This window comes from Ascaphus truei, chromosome 1 (genome assembly GCF_040206685.1).
Source record: "Ascaphus truei isolate aAscTru1 chromosome 1, aAscTru1.hap1, whole genome shotgun sequence".
In the NCBI taxonomy this organism is placed as follows: domain Eukaryota; kingdom Metazoa; phylum Chordata; class Amphibia; order Anura; family Ascaphidae; genus Ascaphus; species Ascaphus truei.
In genome coordinates this window covers 99,291,436-99,313,858 of record NC_134483.1, presented here as the reverse complement: position 1 = coordinate 99,313,858, position 22,423 = coordinate 99,291,436, and the positions used below count along the sequence as shown (strand labels likewise).

Here is a 22,423-nt window from a genome sequence, read left to right as displayed (position 1 = left end):
AAATACTACTTACGAGGAAATGCTGGAAAACTCTTCACTTTTTAAAGTAGAACATTTATTTTTAACGTTATGATGCAGATGCACCTTTGTAAAGATACACAATACAATGGGGCTTCATGCTACCATTTGTAGTCAATGATACCATCAGAAACACTTGTGGAAATGGCGCAAAAGTCATATGCCATTACTGCCTCCCATCTTTGAAAGGTTAATAACACATGCAATAGCAATAATACAACATGATATAGTGAACATGTAAGAATATAACTCTCAAAAATATGACGGTAATAAATAAAAAAACATGAATAAATAATAAACAAGTCTATAAAAAAAATATATGAAAAAAATATATGAAACAGTTTGCCAAAGTGATGAAGTGAATATGAAAAATACATAAATATATTGATATACAGAAATAAGTGTAAAAAAAGAGAAAACATATTATAATAAATAATATATCATACACACACCTAATTTATCATCTTTATGGGAAAAAATACACTGATGTGTTATGGGAACCCAACAAAAGATTAATACATACAGTATAATAAACAATAATTCTTATAAACACAATTTACAATCCCTATTAACAGTTTCTTGGAAAAAAAAAGTTACATACATACAGTAATTACTGTAGAGCAACATAATTTATTAGTATACTAAAGATGTCATTCGCTCTAGAAAAAAAAAAACTCCCTAGTATCCTTATTAATTTACCAAAAAGGATAACCCTAAACTCATCAATACACATGGCCCCCTACCTTCATTAAAGTCTACAGAAAAACTACACACACAGATCAGATACATTGTATACAGTATAAAAGTTAACATAAATGCATATACTAGAAGATAGCATTTTTTTAAATTAATCTAACAGGATTACAATGAATGTATATCAAAACAGTAAAGATGTTTCATAAATATAACGATTTACATTATGGTAAAATGAACACTAGATTTAGACTGCAGGATCACAGCACCCAGGATCACATAATCTCTCATTTGCACAATCTCCTAGCAAAAAAATCGGGAACGGGGTTAATGGAAGACTGGCATGGAAACAGAGACTCCAATGAAACACCTATTAAATCAATTAGAAATTTACATACAGATCAGAAATACAATGTTGGCTCATTTATAACATGTAACACAAATTTTGTCATTTACCTACTTAGATGCGCATGTGGTAGTGGCTATGTAGGAAGGACTATCAGAGCACGCAGAGTTAGAATAAATGAACATGTTAGGAGTATCAAAAAGCAGGATGAAAGGTTTCCTGTGGCGCGTCTCTTTACCAATTGCCCTCAAAGGATCACGTAGCACATTTTCATTTAGTGCTATAGAACATATACATACTAATACTAGGGGAGGGGATAGAGAAGTTCTCCTCAATTGCAGGGAGGTGCATTGGATTTATGCCCTTGGGACATTGGCACCCAGGGGCATGAACCTAGATTGGGAATTGAAACACTTTTTAAGATAGAAACTGTATCTGGTCTTTGGTTATCAATGGACATATGGATAATAGTTATCCTTTATCGGTTAGATGAGTCTAGGTGGGTTATTGTTTGCTCCATTAGATGATTACCATTTCTCATATACTGTATGTATTAAGCCTTATACAATCCCATTGGAGATATAACAGACAATTTAACTTGTATCATCCTTTGTTATTCACTCTTGGATTTTAGAGCTAATAAGCCAGTTATGATTAATTATGCATATATACTATACCGGAATGTGTTCGAAACTATGTGGCAAATTAGGACGCAGGATATAGTTAATTCATTTGTTGAACAACATATGCTAATGCTATTATAGATTCTTATTTTGATTTAAAAATTTAAAAGCAAAAATTAAAATAATAGTAAAATAATTAATACATCATTAATCATATATTCAGAATCAATTTTTATCTATTGCATTGACTATATACTATATTATTTCATTCTTGGTATCTTATCTATTGACCAAGGATATTGGTTCTTTGAATGAGATTGCATCCCCTGTTTGGACACATTTCGTTATACTTGTCACATTTGCCTATATTGTTATGGTTTGATATATACATATTTCTATATTTACATTAACATTATACTGTAGGTTTATTTGGGAGATATTTATTTATTTACATATCTCCCTTATCTTTCTAACTCTATCCATGTGCTGCCTGTTGTCATTGTCTGTTTCACAGATATGGATATCCGCTATCCTACAGTTGGATATCTAATATACGCTATTGAATAATGATAACTTTTTAGATTTATATCTTTATTATATTTCTTTATTTATAGAGATATTTACCAACTTATTATAGCTGTTATACTTACTCTATATCTTCCAGCCACATAGGAAACTAGTTCGTTGTTTTACATATTTTTCTCTTTGTTTATGTTATTATATGTTTTGTATAAACTTTGTGTATTTATTTTTGTCTGTGTCAGCAATACAGATCTGCTCTCCTGCTTCTGTATATGATCCTCCGCTCACACGGGACGCACCTTCCATTACAGGCAGCTGATTGGGAGACAGGTTCCTCCAATATGATTTGTCTCTGTGTTTTTCGTGCAAATTTGCATTGCATCATCCGTGATTGGAGGCGGGGGATCATCTATAAGAATGTGAGTGATCAGACGCGAACCCACTCTTTGATAAAGGGCGTTTGCCTGAAACGCGTCAGAATGTTTACCTGATGTTCTCCGTATACCATGATTATTAAAATATAACTTTTTAACCGTTTTTGTTGGTGTTAGCCCCATCTTTCGCAGCTGTGCTCCGCTCCAATCTCTGGATTGTTTTCTTCTGAAACAGAGACTCCAATGGTAGCAATCTTCTAAATTCCTAAAGTGACCCCAACTATGAAGGACCACATTATATGACTTACTACATATTGTATGTGAGAGGTACAACTGCAATGGCATACAGTACAAAGGATTAACTGCCCCCTTAGTCCCTCTCGGTGGCCTAACCTCCCTCCCCAGGGCACCCACAAACCTAACCCCACTTCTACAGTACAACAAACAATTACACTGCAAGCAATAACATTTAAAAAATACTATGTGTAATTGTATGTACTGTATGTATCTATAGATATAGATGTATGCATATATATAAGAAAAAAGTTACTGTAAATTATTAAAAAATAACTCAATGAGTACAGTACCTGAAATAAATATTTGACTTGCCACTTGCATACTTGGCAGCCTCATACTTGAGGGCAATGAGCTTCCCCCCCACATAGCCAATCCCACCAAAATGGCAGATGCCAGACCATAAAAGAATTTTCAAAGGCAAATGGTCAAAATCTATTGAAATAAAAATCACAAAAAAAGAACAAATAAAAACAATACACATGGCTGACTACAAAGATAAGCAATAAAACCCAAAACAAATCTGAGTCAAAGTAATCCTAACCCAATGTTTTATTTGTAATCCATAGTCTAGCGATGAGGGATTCTCGTCTTTACTGATGCCCTCAAACCTGTAACGTTGCTGACTGCAACCAGGATATGGATCTGCAGGGCAGAGGTAGTGAGTGATACACTGACCTTGGCCTGAGATCTGAGGCTTAGGATGCAGGGATAGTCGGGTCCTGTTGCAGTGTCAAGGCAGGCAAGGGTAAGTTAGGTCCAGTTCCAGGGTCCATGCTTGTGGATAGTCAGATACAAGCAGGAGCCCAAACACAGGTAAAGAAAACACAGACAAGGCAAACACAGGATCAAATGCTAAACTAAGCAGGAACAGGGTACTGGGTACTTTGACTGAGCAAAGACAAAGAGCAACTGCTTGCTATTTAAAACCCAGGAGCAGCTGCTAGCAATTGAGGGCCAGAGAGCGGTTGACTTCCTGTCAGCAGCCATCTTAGGTGGGGCATGATATTGACCTGGTCCTTAGGCCATCTTGGTATACAGATAGAACCCTTATAAAACCTCAGTTGAGTGCAGAGTCTTAATCTGTAAGTATTTAGTGTAACATCTTTTTATCTTCATCTGTTCTCCTTGTCTTTACTCTTCTTTCTTCACCGGATGTGATTTCTTCTCCAACGTTGGTCTTCTGTGAGTGCCCTGGCATGTTATATGGGAGCCAGGGCTGTCGCAGAAGACTTGTCATGGCATCACATGGTACAGCTGCTGCACCATCAGATTGCTGCCTATTACGTATGGCATCACAGATTTAGCCAAACATGGCCATCAATCACATGGTGCAGCAAGCAATCTGATATCTTTGGCAACAGCCATGCCCCCTATATAACAGGCCTGGGCTCTCACAGAGGACCATACATTGGAGAGGAGACCACATTTGGGGTTGAAGAAGAGAGAAAATATCAAGAGGTACAGATGAAGAAGAGGCAAAAATAAGATTTTACAAGAAATAATTAGATATACTGTATGTAATGCAGTATGTATGTGTGTATATATGAGTATGTAAATGTGTATATAGAGTGGTGTGAAAAAGAAATGCTGTTGCTGTTCATTTGAGGATGTATTTACCTAATTTTGCTAAGAAACAGATGATTGTTATGTCCTGATATGTAAAACCATAGAATTCAAAGAGGGTGTACTTTCTTTTTCACACAACTGTATATACAGTATATATGATTGTGGTTTTACAATTATTTTATTTCTTGCACTAATTGTTTGTTGTGTTGATATTGGTCAGTAGCCACCTTTGGCTATTTGGACTAAAGGCGAGTACTGGGTGGGGGGATAAAAATTTAGGCATGTGGGGGGGATGAGTGACTAGTGGATTATGGGGTTTCGAGGTCCCGGGGGAGGGAGGTTAAACCACCCGGGGGGGATGAAGGGTGTGGCTAACCCCTTGTATGCCATAGAAGTTGCACCTCTATGACATACAATGGGTAGTAATGTTTTGGGGTATTGGTATTAACCGCTTGCCTATAGTAGTGACAATTCATACCTTTTACGGCCACTATAGCTTCCAAGGGGTTAATTCATAGGTCTTGGCTAAATTTTTTGGCCTAGTCAAGAATATTCACTTCCTCTATTACTAAGGCAATGCCAAAGGATCTCTTTGGATGTGCCATTTTAACAGATACTCTCTTCTCTGACATAAGCGCACATACAGATGCAGCCACGAGTATTAGAACTCTTGCCTTGGAAATCCTGGGGCAGTCTCACAGTAAATGCCTCAACATTTCTGTGAGATTCTTAATGGCCCATCGGATTAACACAGCATGGATCCATGCAATCTCATTCATTTTTATTTCGCCATCGTCATCATAATTTCTGACATCTGCTATAACAAAGTCAAAATGAATGTAATTGCTTGGAAATTGCTCAGTTTTGCCTCTTTTGGAAAGTGTCACATTTTCCGCATCACCCAAAACTAACTGATGTTTTTGTTTTCTCCACATACTGTGTGCAATTAATTAGTACAGGCAGTCCTCGTTTTACAACGCTTCGCTTTACAACGAATGGCTTATCCAACGCTATGCAATGCATACCTATATTCATTTTTACAACGCCAAAATGGCTTATCCAACGCTCTTGCAACGTTGTGTGTGTGTGTATATATATATTTACAGTGTTCGACAAACCTATACATTTGCTCGCCCCGGGCGACCACTGTATATTTATATATATATATTTTATATTTTATATATATATATATATATACACATTCACATAAACAACGTTGCAAAGCGTCGTAAGAGCGTATATATATAATATTATACTATATAATATTATATTATACTATATAATATATTATTTATTATGTTATATTATATATATAATACAGTATATACACTATATAATTTATGTGTGTGCTGCATATCTTATTGCCTGCATAAAATATTTGGTGTATTTTAGTGTTAAAAATGCCTTCAGGAACGGAACCTTTCATTTAAACCGTGTTCCTATGGGAAAACGTGTTTCGCTTTTTACAACGTTTCGCTTTACAACGCCATTTTGAGTCACGCATTGATAACCGAGGACTGCCTGTATATCTGTCTTGGTATACAGATGTAGCCACCGTCATTGCATTCTGCTGATGGGAGTTCCTATGTGTTATCGTACAATTTGCAATACAATACAATAGAGTTGCAAAATCATGAGATTTGAGTGCCTCACCGCATTACAACAAGTGAAGTAACATTGGCTACTGTATCTGTATGTAGAAATGTAAGATGTATGCATTTCATTTGCAGAAAATATTTTTTTTAAGTATAAAAAAGAGCACCTTAATAAAGGTGTATAGCTATGTAGGAAAGTGTCAACAATTCCTATTGAATGAACCACTTAATGGTTATTTGAAAATAGTTTACCATGTACTGTAGAGTTTTGTTAAAAAGTCCTCGGTGACTGAGTTAAGCAATGTGTGAAAGCACTTGTTATAGAAATAGCCAATTATTTTAATCAGGTTCAATGGAGATGATGGGTATTGCTGCCCTGCAGGCATATTTTTGTAGTGCTAAATTGCATATCTTGTACTTTGATAGAATTGTGATTTTTTTTTTACCAGTATGTATTAAAAGCAATTTGAAATCAAGAGAGACATGTTGAAGTAACTAAGATAATGCAAAATAGAAGAATAGGGGGAATGTAACTATTCGTTTGTACTGTGTGTCTGCAGCATGTCGTGCTCATGATAATAGGCAGAGTTGTAGACTAACACTACCTAATTAAATGGAATTCTGTAATGTATTCTTATAAAAGTTTTCTAGAATGTTTATTATGTATTGAATAACAAGGGGATGCATATATTTAGGGGTTCTTCAAGAGAAGCCCATCTGTAGAAACAATCTAACTTATTTATATATTTGATTAGCTTGTTCTAGTGCACTGCCTCCCCCCAAAAAATGACATTGTGGTTCCCCTGCTATAAAATATTTGCTAAGTGCACTCCTATAACCGGGAGTGTGGTGCATGAAATGATTTAGGACCACTCTAAAGGATTAGTGCTGCAGGAAGAGTACCAGAAGAGTGGAGAAGAGCAAAGGGGGAGTGGAGAGAGGAAGAGAAGGGGGTAGGAGAGGGAGGAGAAACTGGAGGAGAAGGGAATGGAAGGAAGGGACACACACAGAAACCCGCACTCTTCCAGGCACGCATACACACACACACAATACCAGACACACACAAAATACCAGACCCACACACAAAATACCAGACACACACAGACACGCACAGTCCCCCTCCCAGACGGACACACATGCACTCCCATCCACACGTGCCCCCATTTATACAGTACACACTCAAATGTACAAATTACAGACACACACACAACACAAAGACAAGCAAGAGACACATGCCTTCTGTGTGCAGCAAAACATTTTTGCAGCCTCTGCCATTGCTATTACATTACATACCCTTGCACATGGGCGTCCGCAGAAATTTTTTCAGGGGGGGGCATAATTTTAACGGCCAGTACCCGGCGTGAAAGTGGTGGTGAGTGCACCGTGGCGAGCGAGCCCAACCAGCATAAGGGGGGTTTTCCCCCCGAGAAAATTTTGAAAAAAAAGTGGGCAAATGGTGCATTTTCAAGCAAATTTGAGAAAGCTTGAAGGTTAATAAAGCAATATTAAATATTAAAAAAACACCATTGCATGCAGTTGCACCACATTATTCATAAACACACTCTCCCCCCCCTCTGCATCTCCCATCTCTCTCCCCCCCTGCATCTCCCATCTCTCTCCCCCCCCTCTGCATCTCCCATCTCTCCCCCCCCTGCATCTCACATCTCTCTCCCCCCCGTCATCTCACATCTCTCCCCCCCCTGCATCTCACATCTCTCCCCCCCCTCTGCATCTCCCATCTCCCCCCCTGCATCTCCCATCTCTCCCCCCCCCTCTGCATCTCCCATCTCTCCCCCCCCTCTGCATCTCCCATCTCTCCCCCCCCTCTGCATCTCCCATCTCTCCCCCCCCCTGCATCTCCCATCTCTCCCCCCCTGCATCTCCCATCTCTCCCCCCGCCCCCCCCTGCATCTCCCATCTCTCCCCCCCTGCATCTCCCATCTCTCCCCCCCTGCATCTCTCCATCTCTCCCCCCCCTGCATCTCCCATCTCTCCCCCCCCTCTGCATCTCCCATCTCTCCCCCCCCTGCATCTCCCATCTCTCCCCCCCCATGCATCTCCCATCTCACCCCCCCCTGCATCTCCCATCTCTCAATCTCCCTCGCCCCCCCCAAGCTTCTTTGCCCCCCCCAACCTCCCACCACCCCCAATCTCCCTCGCCCCCCCCCCCAAGCTTCTTTGCCAAATTGCCCCCCCAATCTCAGTCTCTCCCCCGCATCTCCATGCCATCTCTCCCTGGTCCCACGTGTCCCACTCCCTACCTTATGCGATAATGCGGCCACATTGCCGTCTGCCGGGGTGCAGGAGGGAGCAGGGCCAGAGGGAGAGTCTGGGTGCCGGTCCGGATGGGGAGTTACAGCGGTCAGCGCGGGAGAGCACGTGGCGGCCCCCACCCCTGCGTGACTGCTGCAGCTAGCCCCGGCTCCCATCCAATCCCGGGCCGCGGCTCAGCTGCCTCTTCCTCCCTCAGCATATTTTATTAAATTAATGCTGCGACTGCGAGGATCCAGGGGGGGGCAAGCGCCCCCCCTTGCCCCCCCCTGCGGACGCCCATGCCCTTGCACACACCACCCGAATACCTACTGGTGCGCGATCTACCAGTTGGGAATCCCTGTTCTAGTGAGCACTGCTACATATAGTAAAACAATACAAGTACAACCTAGACATAATAATATACTTGTGTACATGTAGATAAAATAACTTGCCTAAGGTCCTATTGTCCCATGGGCCTGAGAATAGATTTTTTTTTTTAAATGGTTTTTGTTTCTAGGTCAGTTCTCTTGCTTACATATTCTAAGGGCTGCAAATACCATTATATCTCATTATTTTATCATACCTGCATGGCCTAAGGTGAAAACCAAAATACATTTATCAATCTAGTCAACACATAATGCTTTCAAACAGAAAGCTGCTTAAACAGACCCTCAAACATTTATAGATTTCTAGCTTCCAAATATGAACATAATATCACATATACACACACAGAATCTCTGTAGACACACAGTACTCTATGTTCTTTTCAAGTACCTGAAAAACTATTTAGAAATAAATATTGTAACTTATATTTAAAAAGTTCCTATAGAAATTAGGAACAGGTAGGAAAAAAAGGCAGTGCACTGCCAAGAAAACCAGGAGGAGGCTCACGGAAGCAAAAGCAACATTTTTTTATTTCATAAAAAGATTGGACAAATGTCCCCCCTAGCCATAGCAAGTATCCATCTACGCGTTTCGGGCTCTATGCCTTTTCTCAAGGTGTACCCTACTCTATAGAAAGCCGGTATTTTAACCTGCGCGCCGATAGCGCTACCGAGTGACGTCACAGCCCAATTGACCAATCGGCTGGCATCTCCTACTATGCGCGTCTCTATTGGATAAAGGGATCGCTTCACAATCAACAAGCTTTATTAAGAACAGAAAAATCCCTCTGTCTTGCCAGTGGGATGTAAGCTCTAAGAAGAAGCCCTCCGATTGGCCAATGAACCTGTCAACATAGGACAAAGCATCCTACTGTATAACTATGTCATTTGTGACGTCAGTCATTCGGCTTCCTCACCCTGTGCAAACAAAATTTATCAAACAAACAAACAAAAAAGAAAACATATTTAGAAAAAATACAAATATACATAGAAAACAATATTAATCTAATGTTTAAAGGATAAATAAATAACTCCCAAACATAAACAAATATTATCATTAAAAAGATGGAAATATTTGCACAACAGTAACACACACATTAAAAAGGCAAAAAGAAAAGAAAAAAAAGATTTCCTTTACACATCTCCAGATCCCAACATGCAAATCAGCAACATAATAAGAAGTGTAAGGATGTGTTAGTTTGCTTCTCTTCGCTGCAGCGTATCTCCAGAGGAAGTGTTTGGAAGGTTCCGCAGCGGCCCGATAGCATAGGGCGCCGCCATATTGTTGCGTAATAGTTAAGAGCACTGTCAGAGCGGCGAGAGGTTGTGCATGCGCCGTGCAAGCGCGCGAATGGTTGGCCAATAAGAAAGAGGCTCAGCCAGTAACTACAAGTCCCAGGAGCCTTAGCGAAGTCACCTGACGCCAGGGAGAGAATAGGAGGGCCGGATTCGCGGGAGGCAGGAAAGGGAAGCGTGGGGGAGAGACCACGCTAGCCAGAGGGCACCGGAGGAGCAAGGGGAGAGGTTGTGTGTGTGCAGTGACCCACCTGCGTAGGCAGATTCCCCCTCATGCCCCAGTGTATTCCCTGAGTCAACATAGCTTGTAGTGATGCAGGGACGCCCTATATTGGTAGCGACACATGCCCCTTACTGTATAGACAGATAGGGACACAGTATCGCGGAGCTGCGATTGGTGACAGACGTTTGGTCCCAGGCTGCTGTGCATCATCCACTACTCGTGAGAGACTGCGCTGGATCGGCGGATCCTTTGTGAAGTTGTTGCCGGTCACCACAGTGACCGGAAGGTATTTACTAAAGTGCACCAACACCAGACAACAGGTGCTGATCCCGCCTTAGGGAACACTCTTTGGGGACACTAAGTGTAGTGGCCAAAGGATTGAGCCTATATAGATAATTACAGTTACATGGACACGGTGTGGGGGCACGCGGTGACGGGACAGTGACATTTCTCCTTATGAGAGTGGCTGAGCCACTAGGGTTATATTATAAGAAGTTGGTTGATGTGTTATATATGTGTTATTGCTATACCTAAAAGATAATGTTCTATCCGTACTTACAGTAAACAGTTACAATCTGATGTGTGTTGCTATTGTTCTTACCCAGGGGAATCTTACGCAATGGGGATCCTGGGTAAGTGGAGGCGCAGCCAATAAGATAACTATTACCCCAGGCTCCCAGTTAGCGGAGGCCCAGATTTCCTGGAGCCCACAGGTGTGTGCAGTACCCGTAGTCACTCTAGAGCGTAGGAAAGAGGGCTACATTTGGAGTCGCTGCTGAGATCTCAGACCTGGGGTGCCCTATAATTGTTTTTCCTCAATGGTGCTTCTAAGTTTTCGCCATTTTTTGCCCTCACAGCCCGAGGTGCGTAAGTGGGCCCAGCGCCACCAGATTCCACTGGCCTGCGCAATTGTCATTGGACATGTCCCTGCCACCACCTCTCTGGGCACCGTGACTGATCAAGTAAGGAAACTCCTGTTCCTGGCCACTGCCCGAGTAGTAGGCCATTATTATGACAGGGAGCAGAACTGGCGTAAAATACTCTTCGCTACAGACCGGGACATATGCCCTGAAGCCATTCCCTCAATACTAATCCTGCCTGAAGCTCCAGGCATCCATTGCTTGCTAGTATAGGAGGGTGTAGCCGAACCCCTGGCTGCGTCCACGCCACAGAAGGAGTACCCTGGCCCGTCAAGCACAGCAACGGCCAATCCCTTCCGTACCCCTAAGAGCAGTCTGAAACCCCGGTGGCCCGCCGCGATAGGCCTAGGCGCATCTTTCACCCCCTCCACCATTCGGCCTTTGCTAAGTAGAAGCACTATGTCTCGACTTGATGCATATGCCCCTGCCGGGAATAGCATGCATGATAATGTTTCCCTTCCTGTGCTAGCCGAGGCCATACATCGGCTTTGAATAATGGTTGGATCACGCTGAACAGGTACTCCCTGAATGGTCCTGCACTGATGCCATACGGAGGCAGCGCATAATCGAATGCCTGCGACCACCAGCTTCTCACATGGTTCACTGTTACCGGGATGACCACCCTGATGCAGATACGCATGGCATCATTTACGCCCTCACCAAAGCCTATGGGATTCCAGTGGATGTGTTTGCCCTGATGGCCAAGTTCCACACTCTGATTCAGAAAGAAGGAGAGATGGTGTCAGATTTTCTCAGGCATCTACACTTGGACCTATGGACCCTGGTGAGAAGGAAGGTGGTACAAAAGGCGGATGCTGATGAACTGCGAACCACGCAATTGCTGCGAGGCCTCCTTCCACTTAATCCGATATCCGTAAGAGTCAGCGGGTGACTGGTGCCGGGACAAGCCCTGTCGTTTGATGACCTGATGGATCGCGTACAGGCACACGAAACTGTGTTGCTGGGCCGAGACCTGACCGCAAGTAAGAAGACGGGGGTGTCTTCCAAGGAAACCAAGAAAACCGAAGCAAAAGCTGGAGACGGGACCCCAGACAAAGAAGAACCTGAGGAACCTGAAGCCACCCGTGGCAGCCCCACCTCGGGACGATCTTCCCCGGCCTTTCGGGGTAGCCACCTAAGAAATAACATACAGGTAGGGTCGCGTCACGGGCACGATCGGCCCATGTAAATCGCTGATCCCTGCTCTGCCCAAGATAACAATGCCAACTCCACAGAGGGGCGCACCCCCCACATTCCCCCACCCCTCCGAAATCGATCACGGGACAGGGAATAGATAGTTGTATACAATATAAATACACACAAAGTGATGTGAAACGGGTAAACAGCCAGTTAACCCACCAGGCGCTCAGAAAACGTAGCTGCAGCTGTGAAATGGTGTTTCAATAACAATGAGTATGGGTGATGAGTGCCACTATCCCCCAGTGTGTTCTTAATACATGTAATTCTCTGCAACTGGCTAGCTGTAAGCACCATAAAGTTGGAGAAAGACTTGAAGGGAGATAACTTACAACTGCACTGGGGGACGTGATGAAGTGGCCTTTTGACAAAGGCCTGACGGGCCGAAACGCGTCAGGAGGATCCGTTTGCACCTTGTTCTATTAAAGTATTATGCATCACTGATCAGCCTTTCCTGAAGCTTTATTCCACGGCTGTGCGGTGTACTGACCTCCTTGGGGAGGATTTCTAGTACACACAAAGTGAGTAAACTATATTGTGCAAAGGAAATCCGATAACAAAATACATAAAAAACAGGGTCCCCTCGTTCTCTCCCCCATATAAACAGATCTAAATTTAAAGTTTAAAATAACGTGAAACAACACAGACACAGGTTCCTTAACTTATTCATCATCGGAAATCCAAACACATAATACAGTTATAAGGAAAGGAACCTGATACTGACAAAATTTATTTAAAGCATTAAGTGGAATATTTCAATCCTAAATTGTCATTCCACCATAAATCATTAGTCACCCATCTGGGGTAATATAGCAAGAAAAACGACACTATTCATCAAAGTTTTAAAAAAAAGAACAATATTAAGAAATTCTTCCCGTGATCGATTTGGGAGGGGGGTGCGCCCTTTTGTGGAGTTGGCATTGTTATCTTGGGCAGAGCAGGGATCAGCGATTTTACATGGGCCGTTCGTGCCCGTGACGCGACCCTGCCTGTCCTTACGGGCCCTCCCTTAGGGGTAGAGACTCCCTCCTTCCTCCTTGCAGCCATCACCGTGGTGGGTGTGCCGAATGGACATCATGGGGAGGCGTGGCCAGAGGCTGTGGGATCGAGTTATTCTGAGACCCAGCACAGGGGGCTCACACACATGACGTCATAGCGGCGCACACCCGGTTTTGGCGCCAAATGTAAAATTGTAGATTTGTCATTTGTTAGGATGTGGTGTATATAAAGGAGTCCCCTTCTTCCTGTCCCCCATAGTCCTTGATAAAGGACCCCCATGGTCCGAAACGCGTAGGAGGTACTGTTTCATCCCCTGGTGGGTATGTTTTTTGTGAAGTGTTGCTGAATGAATAGACCTTTTATATTTACACCACCTGGCTCCCTGGCAGTGCACTGTTTTGCTCTTTTTCTTCCCTTTTAGCGGAGGCCCAGATCTCCTTGAGCCCACAGTAGTCACTCTAGAGCGAAGGAAAGAGGGCTACATAATAAAACTTTATTTATTCACTTAGATTCTAATTACCTAATGTATACGGATGTACACATTAGAACCCTGAGGTATGGAAGTGCTTGATTTAGTTAAAGGGATATTACCCAGAGTCAGAGGGATCAAGTATATAAAAAATATATAAGAAATATGAATATCCTATATACAAAGAGAGAGGTGGAAAAAGGAAGAGAGGGGAGGGGGAAGGGCAAAGAAAAAATGGGGAAGGGCAAAGAAAAAATGGGGAAGGGGATAAGAAAAGGAGAGGTGAAGAAGGGGGAGGGGGAAGGGGAAAAAGAAAAAGGGAAAAAAAGAGAAAAAGGAAAAAATAAAGAGAAATAAAAAGGAATAAGATCAATGGAAATGGCCAAGTTCCCAGTCTGTATTAAGTCCAAAAGGGACCTGGGTTTTTAACGTGAATATCCAAAAGGCCTCCCTTTGATCAAGCCTCTTGATATGATTCCCACCTCTCACATGACAGGGAACAGACTCAATCCCACATACCTTAAGTAATCTACAATCTCCCCTGGGACCGTGGGTACAGTGTAGTGGCACCGGATGATTGAGGTCTCTATTTTTGATAAGTCTGACATGCTCCCTAATGTGTGTCTTAAGATTCCTCGTAGTCCAGCCCACATACTGTTTCCCACAACCACAGGTGAGAAGGTAGATCACAAACGTGGTTTTACAATTTCTAAAACTTTGTATATTAAACACAGCCTTAGTGTTTTTACTCTCAAAGGTTTTGGTTGGAGATAATTGACCACACATTTTAGAAGAACCACATCGATATGAGCCTTTAGTAAAGGATCTCTGTTTGTCTGCATCATGTGAAAACAAATTAGGTGATAAAGAGTTTGATATGGTCTTAACCTTTCTAAAGACCAGTTTCGGTTTTTGGGGTAGATCTTGTCCCAAAATTGGATCAAGGTTTAAAATGCTCCAATGTTTCTCCAAGATGAGTCTCACTTCCTGTGCCTGTCAACTGAATTGGGTGATAAATAGTGGGCTCTTTTGTTTAAATGCCTTTTTTTATTTCCTTTTTAACAACTGACTCCTTTCCATAACCTCCACTTCTCCCCGTGCCTTATTTAGGTCAAGGGGTTCATAGCCCCTGGCTAAAAATCTATTGAATAATTAATCTGATTGTCTATGGACGTCCTCATCTTTGGAGCAGTTTCTTTTTATCCTCATGAACTGCCCCTTTGGTATTCCTTTAACAAGAGCTCTGGGGTGGCAGCTATCGGCTCTGAGATAGGTGTTTCGTGAGTTATCTTTTCTATAGATATCTGTGTGTATATTCAATGAAAGATCAACATAAAATAATAAATCTAAATACTTAAGGTGATGGTGATCAAAAGTGAATGTGAATTTAAGACCATAATCATTGTTATTAAGTAAATCTATACATAATAATATAGTAGTGATGTCACCCTCCCAAATGAAAATCAAGTCGTCAATAAATCGACGATAAAAAATGATGTGATCCCTAAATGGGTTCCTATCTCCAAACACGTGGAACGACTCCCACCACCCCATGAATAAATTCGCATAGGATGGGGCAAAGCTGGTTCCCATGGCCGTTCCACGTGTTTGGAGATAGTAAACACCATCAAACAAAAAATAGTTGTGTGCTAATAAAAAGTGAATAGAGTCCAAAATAAAACTCCCCTGTGCAGGTGATATATCAGATGAGTCCAAAAAATAACTCGAAGCTGCCATCCCCAGGTGGCATTAAGTACTGGTCCCTCTAACCTATTAGGGTAACTTTATTGCATTATACTGCTTATTGGGAGTTTTTCAACTGCAGATATTCAAATATATAAGGACTTGTTTTTCTGATGCACTGGCGTTCTACACTCCTATAGAAATTAGTTTAAATAATGAAGTGCCTTGATAAGAATTATGTAAACTAAAGGTTAAGGACTCACATAAACATATATTTCAGTATATTTAAAGCGCAGATACCAGACTTTCCGATTATTCTGTTAAAAAACGACCTAAAAAATGTCATGGAGAGATCGGAAAGCAGATCTCTAATACCGTATTCATAATCTTATCAGATGGCCGACAAAAACAACGATATAATATTATCCACTAAAAGGGACGAATCCTTGCCTAGGAAAGAAGAGGTCACTTTTAACAGCACTCTAAAGCCAAAGAAATGATGAATGGTTTAAAGTGTAACTGTAACGCTGTGCTGCCCGCAGACCAGACCAGTCCCCAGTACTGAGGCATGCAGTGAGGGCGTGCCGGTAGTGTGGTAGAGTGCGTTGCCGGGTTTGGTGAGGGTAGAGTGGTTAAGTACTTGCCGAGTCCGGGGCACCTATAGGTCTGTGTAGTGAGTCCGTAAGCCAAGGGTCGAGGGGGAGAGAGAGAGCAGCGAAGTCGAAGTCGTAGCCAAGTCCAGGGGCAGAGAGGTACATGAAGTAAAGGGAAGCCGGGGTCCAAATCCTGAGAGGGCAGTCAGACAAGCCAAATCAACAACTAGAACAGGAAAAGAGCAGAGGGCCAGACACAGAACTCCAAACAGCACAAGGCTACTAGAAGCTATGCAGAGTGAGGAAGGACTGGGGTAATAAAGGATGGTAGACCAATGGAGAGCAGGGGAGGAACGGGGGGTGTCTGGGTTGCTTCAGGGATAGGCTTGGGGGCAGAGAGGAGGTCGGAAGCCAGGTGAATAGCTAGGCTGGGAGGCGGAGCGTTCTGTGATGAGCGGGGGGCGGAGCTATAAGTGCAGGAGATAGTAGGCTGGGTACACGCGCCCTGTAAGATTTGCACGTGCGTGACCCGGAAGTGCGGCGCCATGCCTCGCTGCCAGAGGAGAGGGCAGCGGTGCACAGCCACCGGGAGTGGAGGCCCAGCAAGATACTGCAGGGGTGTCTGCTGCGGAAGTATGCTCAGGTAGGGAGGGGACCTGTCACGGGGAATGCGCCTGCCGGTTCCTTACAGTAATCTTTAAAAGATATATAACTAATAAAATGTTGGACATACACACATTAAACATGAAACAGACGCTGTGATGCTGATACTCGGGTAAAAGCTCACTCCTTAATTAGGGAGATGGGCTCAGGGGAGCGGGGGTCCAAAAATAACGACAATATCATTAATTGAGCAACAATAGATGAATCCTTACGTAAGAGAAAGTATATCTGATGGTAAAGAGGGGTATCTATAAGGTGATAATGTAGATCTTTGTTGCTAAAATGTTACTGATCCGTAAATCAGGGCACTCTCGACCACCTATAAAGATTAGTATACTAGTGACGTATAATAAACAGAGTGGCTAATAAGCTGATTCAATCTAGCCATCAGCGTCTATTTGTATAGCTGAACCAGTGTTTTGGTTACAGAATGTATTTAAATCCTAAACCTTGTATCAGATGAGTATATAAAAACACAGAAAACACTAGTGCTTATGATAGAGCAACAGAAAAGCTCATGTTAATTACACACACACACACACACACACACACACACACACACACACACACATATATATGGTATACACACGGGTGTACATATAAGTACAATATGACCGATATTTAGCACTATTGATGTTGGCGGTGATGAATAGAAGGGTGTCAAGATGTATACATAGAAGACACGCTTCCAATGCAATTGTATTATTCCAGCGCTTATTCCAGCCATGGGCGTATTAAACAAATATTCACCACGTTACAGCAATGCCATGAATTAATGCAGATATATAAAAATTATAAGATGGCCATTGCATATGATGGCTAGCGGTGTTCACACAGTATTTGTCTGAAGTATATGCTCGGTAGTATATCATCCCTAGGTGTCCCTTGTAGACTCCGTTAATATCTAGATATTAAGTTATACTCATGGTGATTATGTGTTCGAACTATGATAGACTGTTTGTCCGTCCTGCTGCGTACCACGTGGGGATGTTTGTGTAATGGCGACACACACCAACGTATGTTTCACTCTTGGTGATGCTTCTTCAGCGTGGTTTGTCACCAATCATGAAAGGGCCATATGTCTAACCATGCTTATCTAATAAAAATTGTGTTACAGTACATACATTATTATTCTTGGTTATGGATTGGTCTATTCATTGAAAATGTTGCAGTATAAAAACCCTGAACATTGAAAGAGAGCCCATGACTCTTAGGGAAGGTGTGGCATGCCTAACTGTAATAGCCAAGGGGAGTGTGGAGTGTGTTGTTATAAGGTGTAGGTGTTAGGAGATCCTTCCTCTCTTACTGACCTTTTGAATAAGAAGTTCCCACCCTTCCACCTCTGTAGAGGTGGGTTAGTTATCGGGTTCTCTATTTGTGTACCATGGTTATGGGGGCAAAATATGTGGCCTGTGGTGAGGACTCAGTCAGTCTTGGCTCATGTTGGTGGTGTGATTAGCCTCTTGTTATGTGTGAGGAAGACAGTGTCATTCCTTGCTTTCCTTCCATTGTTTTATGGGCCACGTGGCCTGGGTGGCTAGTGGCGATGTTGGTTATGAGTTGAGGATATTGCTTGGGCACTTATAATTATGCTGGTGCAAGCTATCCGGGTCCCTGGTTTAATCAGTGATATGTTTGATGATGGTTAAATAAAGCTGTGATTGGTTTATCCTCCCATGAAGTGGTTATTTGGGGATAAGGGACGGGACCGAATTAACACATGAGAAGTCAAGAATTACTTTTAAACTGAAAAGCTCCTGCTACCACATCAGAAATATCCTAACCTGGATTCAGCTTCTACTTACATTATAGCATCATTTACTTCATTTGAGTCACTGGCTCAACTAACATATACTGGAAGCCCTCATTTTCCTTTAACAAACCACTTTATAATTGAGGTCACCTGGCAGTAAAAACATATATATTTCAAACAGCGAGAACAAATGTGATGATATGAAAGTCGATATGGAAGAGAAGGGAAGAGAACACAATCACAAGAGTCTGCTGTTCATCAAATCTTTACTTCCATCTTGATGGGGGTCTCTATTCCAATTGAGGATGATTTTGAATATTATAATGTAAATTACAAGTGTGTGGAAATAATGAAGATATGTAATATTTACATCCTGCTATTAAATGGGTTGCAATCGCATTTCTGTTCAGACTACTATTCCTTTATTAAAAACCACATCCAAATCTAAATCAAAAACATGTCTCCAGTTGAGTTACAAGCCTTTGCTGTTTCACTTTTTTTTTTTTTTAAGATGTCTGCCTGTGATGTTAGCTGATGATGACAGGCGACCACCTCTGTGATGTTGTCTCTTTTATATTAACTTGTTTTTATGATACCTGTATTTTCAAAGCAAACAGTACAGATGTAGCCCAGATTATTGCACACTCTGGCACATTATGATGGGGTATTCTGTGTTATTACTGCCATTAAATCTGATCTACTCCTGTGTTATGAGCAGGTGCAATAACCTTGGCTATGTACTGTATGTGCCTTTTTAAAACTTTAACCCATTACATCTTGACTGCCTGTTGCACATTGGATTGCAGTGCGCTGCAAGGCATCGGAATGCAAAAGGTTAAATACAATTCTCAAGCCTTTTTTATTGTCAAAGATTTTGTTACGTGTAGGTAATAAAGGCATTGTTTTGATAAATACTGATGCATAATGTATGTCATGTACAGTATATTTTATCTTGACAGTTTTTTAAATCATTTCTATGTAGTTAGTGAATGATGCTTATTTTTTAAAAAAATATATATTTTTTTTTAATTACTGGTAAATAATTTTGTTACTCTAAAATTTCTACAGATATAAATGAATGTGAGACTGAACCTTGCAAGAATGGTGGAATTTGTACTGATCTTATTGCCAACTATTCATGTGAATGCCCTGGTGAATATATGGGAAGAAACTGCCAGTACAGTAAGTATAGCATTGTCCTTAGACTTTTACTAATGAGGCAAATTATTTTGATATCATAATTATCTCTACATGGTTGCAATGTGAATACCAACTTGTAGCAATTACAATGAAACCCTTCCTGAAAATGGAAAGATTTCGATATGTATTTTCTTAAAGAATTATAATTTCAGACATAAATGCAGAAAGTGGTTCCTTTTGTAAAATAGCCTGTTGAGATAGATAAATACAAGCTATATCCATCATGTAAAACTGCTGTCTGCTTAAATTACTCTCAAAGTGCTCCGCATATCGAACATAACATAAAGCTCCTATCTCATTTGCAAATCTGTGCTAGTTTCATGATGGGATCTAACATCCAAAACCTATTACTAAGATAAACCACATACTATTCTTCTAATCTTGTTGAATTTTTCTATCGTAATCTCACCTTGATCGTCTGTATTTGTAGAAATGTGTACATGTTTATCCTGTTGGAGGTTTGTTCGTTATTTTAAAACTTTAGAAAGACAGAGAAAAGAAACCATGTTTTCTACTCATTCTTACATTTAAATATCCTTACAGCCTGTTTGTCAAATAAGGGAAAAGCGTAAGTGAGAGTGGTTCAGGTTAAATCTTTAATATGAAAAGTACATGTTACTGCAGAAGCTGCAGAGTTCTCCCCGTGCTCTGACTGTTTTCAACCTTCATTGTGTGGAAAGATAGCTCAAACATTCTATTTATATGTTTTTGATTGTGTGTATATTTCCTGTTCCTGCTGAAATGTCCACTTAAAGGAGCAATCAAAGCTGGTTTTTTTCTCAATTTGTAATACAGGTGTAACGGGTTTCCCCCCCCCCAATCGCAGATTATACTGTGGGTGCGGAGAACAATCAGTGTTACCATAGGTGTGGTGCATTACCTGTTGGCTCACAGGAGGGCTGAGCTTCCGCCACGGGGAACCTGGGGCGATATACTAACATATACAATTATAATGATGCAGCGCCTCCACCTGCGATGGCTCCCACCAGAGGGGGAGTGGTTCCTCGCAGGACAATACCCAATAACCACATACAACTGATTGGATGAGAACGAATATCTTTTACTACTGTGCCTAGAAACATGCAAGTACAACCGCTAACAACAGGTGTCCCTCTCTAAAGGCAACCTGACTCAACGTCTCCCTGATGCTAACGCTAACGGAGGGTGTCCACACTTTATGCGTCACGGCGGACGCTACTGTCCCAACACAATGATCCCACCCTCAAGTCCAGTGAGTCCCACCCAAAGTCTCGCACTCCCAATTCATAGACCAGCGTGTGTGTATATGTGTGTGACTGCACAGCCACTATGTCTGATGATAGGCCTTGTTGGTGCACGTGAGTTGGTGAGTTACCTGCCCGGGCTCCAGCCACAGGTACTGCTATACCGCGGGGAATCGCTGGGGTGTCCTCCGAAGTTGGGGTGAATTCCGGCGTGGATAATATCACCGCTTCTCCCCGCCGTCTGTACTTGACGAGAACCGGCCGAGATCCACAGGCCGCAGTCAATCCGTACTGGGCCTCCGCAAAGATAGTCTAGTTGTCTCTTAGAGGCCAGGCTTAAGCCCAAGCCTCGCGGCGGAAATCACAGCGTCCGCTGGATTCCTGACTAGCGAATAGCTAATGGGGCAGGGTCCCTAACCTAGGGCCTGTCCTTATCACACTCCGCTAGGGTGACTCAGGGCTATCTGGGGCCTAGGGGAGTACTGGCCTAGTGCCGGGAGTTACTGACTCCAGCACCCTACCTCCTTCCCCTAGCTGCTCCTGTCACCAACTACTCACGTAGCCTCTGCGCGCGAAATGTGTCTCTATGTTGCAAACAGCTGCTCCAGCCCTATTGGCTCCCTGGCGTCATGGGGCCGTTCCAGAGGCTCACGGGACTTGAAGTCCTCTTACAGAGCCCTCCTCTTATAGCCTAGTGCTTCGCGGGCTTTCTGGGCCTCCACTGCGCAGGCGCGAGCTCCCTGCAGTCCTCCCGGTGCTCCTAGCCCTTGCACATGCATAACGCCCCTAACAATGGCGGCGCCCTGCTCCGCAAGCCGACGGAACCGCAGCAACGCGATCGCGGCCTTAACGACGGCCCGATTGCGTCCCCGGCAACCGGCCTGATTGCGTCCCTGGCAACCGGCCGCAACTCTTAGTAACGCGCGGCTCGCGCACCAGCAGGAGGGGGGTTAATACGGCAAGGGGGACCTGGCTACATCCTCCCCCCGGTATAATCCCCAACGTCCTCTCTTGGGACACAACTCAATGTAACTATATACAGCAGTTATATAATGAAAATGCATTTGAAAACATAACTTAGCACATGCATGACTCTATACAATATTGCACAATTCCGTTAGCATCACAATCACAGATTGGATCTTGCTCCGAGAACACTGCTGAGCCTCATAATGGGGTGCCCCCATCTGATCATAGGTTACCCGAGTAGGAGGGTACCTGATTCTTTGGCTCCGTCGGAGCTGTTCTTTTGCAACTCCCTCGGGGGAGTAATAAGCACAGCCTCTTCCCTTGAGGGGAGAAATGTCTCTGAATAGTCTCTGTTAGGCACAAAGCTCGGGCTCTGTGGATCCAAAGGCTGGCCTGTTGGTGCCACATTAGTAGGCGTTGGCCTACATGGCCCTTTACCCGTAGCTCCTCTGGGAGATGCCCCTTCTGTGGAGTAGTCCCTTTGAGAGGGTCCTTCCAGAGGCTCTTCATGAGTGTCAGAGTGGGTCTCGTTATGGACAGTCTCTTGACCCAGTTCTGAAACGTC

The 22,423-nt window shown here is 42.8% G+C and overlaps 1 protein-coding gene across 9 annotated transcripts in view; it reads left to right on the top strand.

Annotated features, from left to right (window-relative positions):
* EDIL3 (EGF like repeats and discoidin domains 3) overlaps positions 1 to 22,423 on the top strand; it is a 647,511-nt gene that overhangs the window by 406,607 nt on the left and 218,481 nt on the right. For 8 of the 9 annotated variants that reach the window (XM_075592685.1, XM_075592675.1, XM_075592665.1 and 5 more), the window contains one exon: positions 19,535 to 19,648. The exons of the other annotated variant lie outside the window; for it this stretch is intronic. In XM_075592685.1, coding sequence (XP_075448800.1) covers positions 19,535 to 19,648 — 114 coding nt within the window. The remainder of the gene's footprint in view (positions 1 to 19,534; positions 19,649 to 22,423) is intronic. 9 annotated transcript variants of the gene reach the window in all.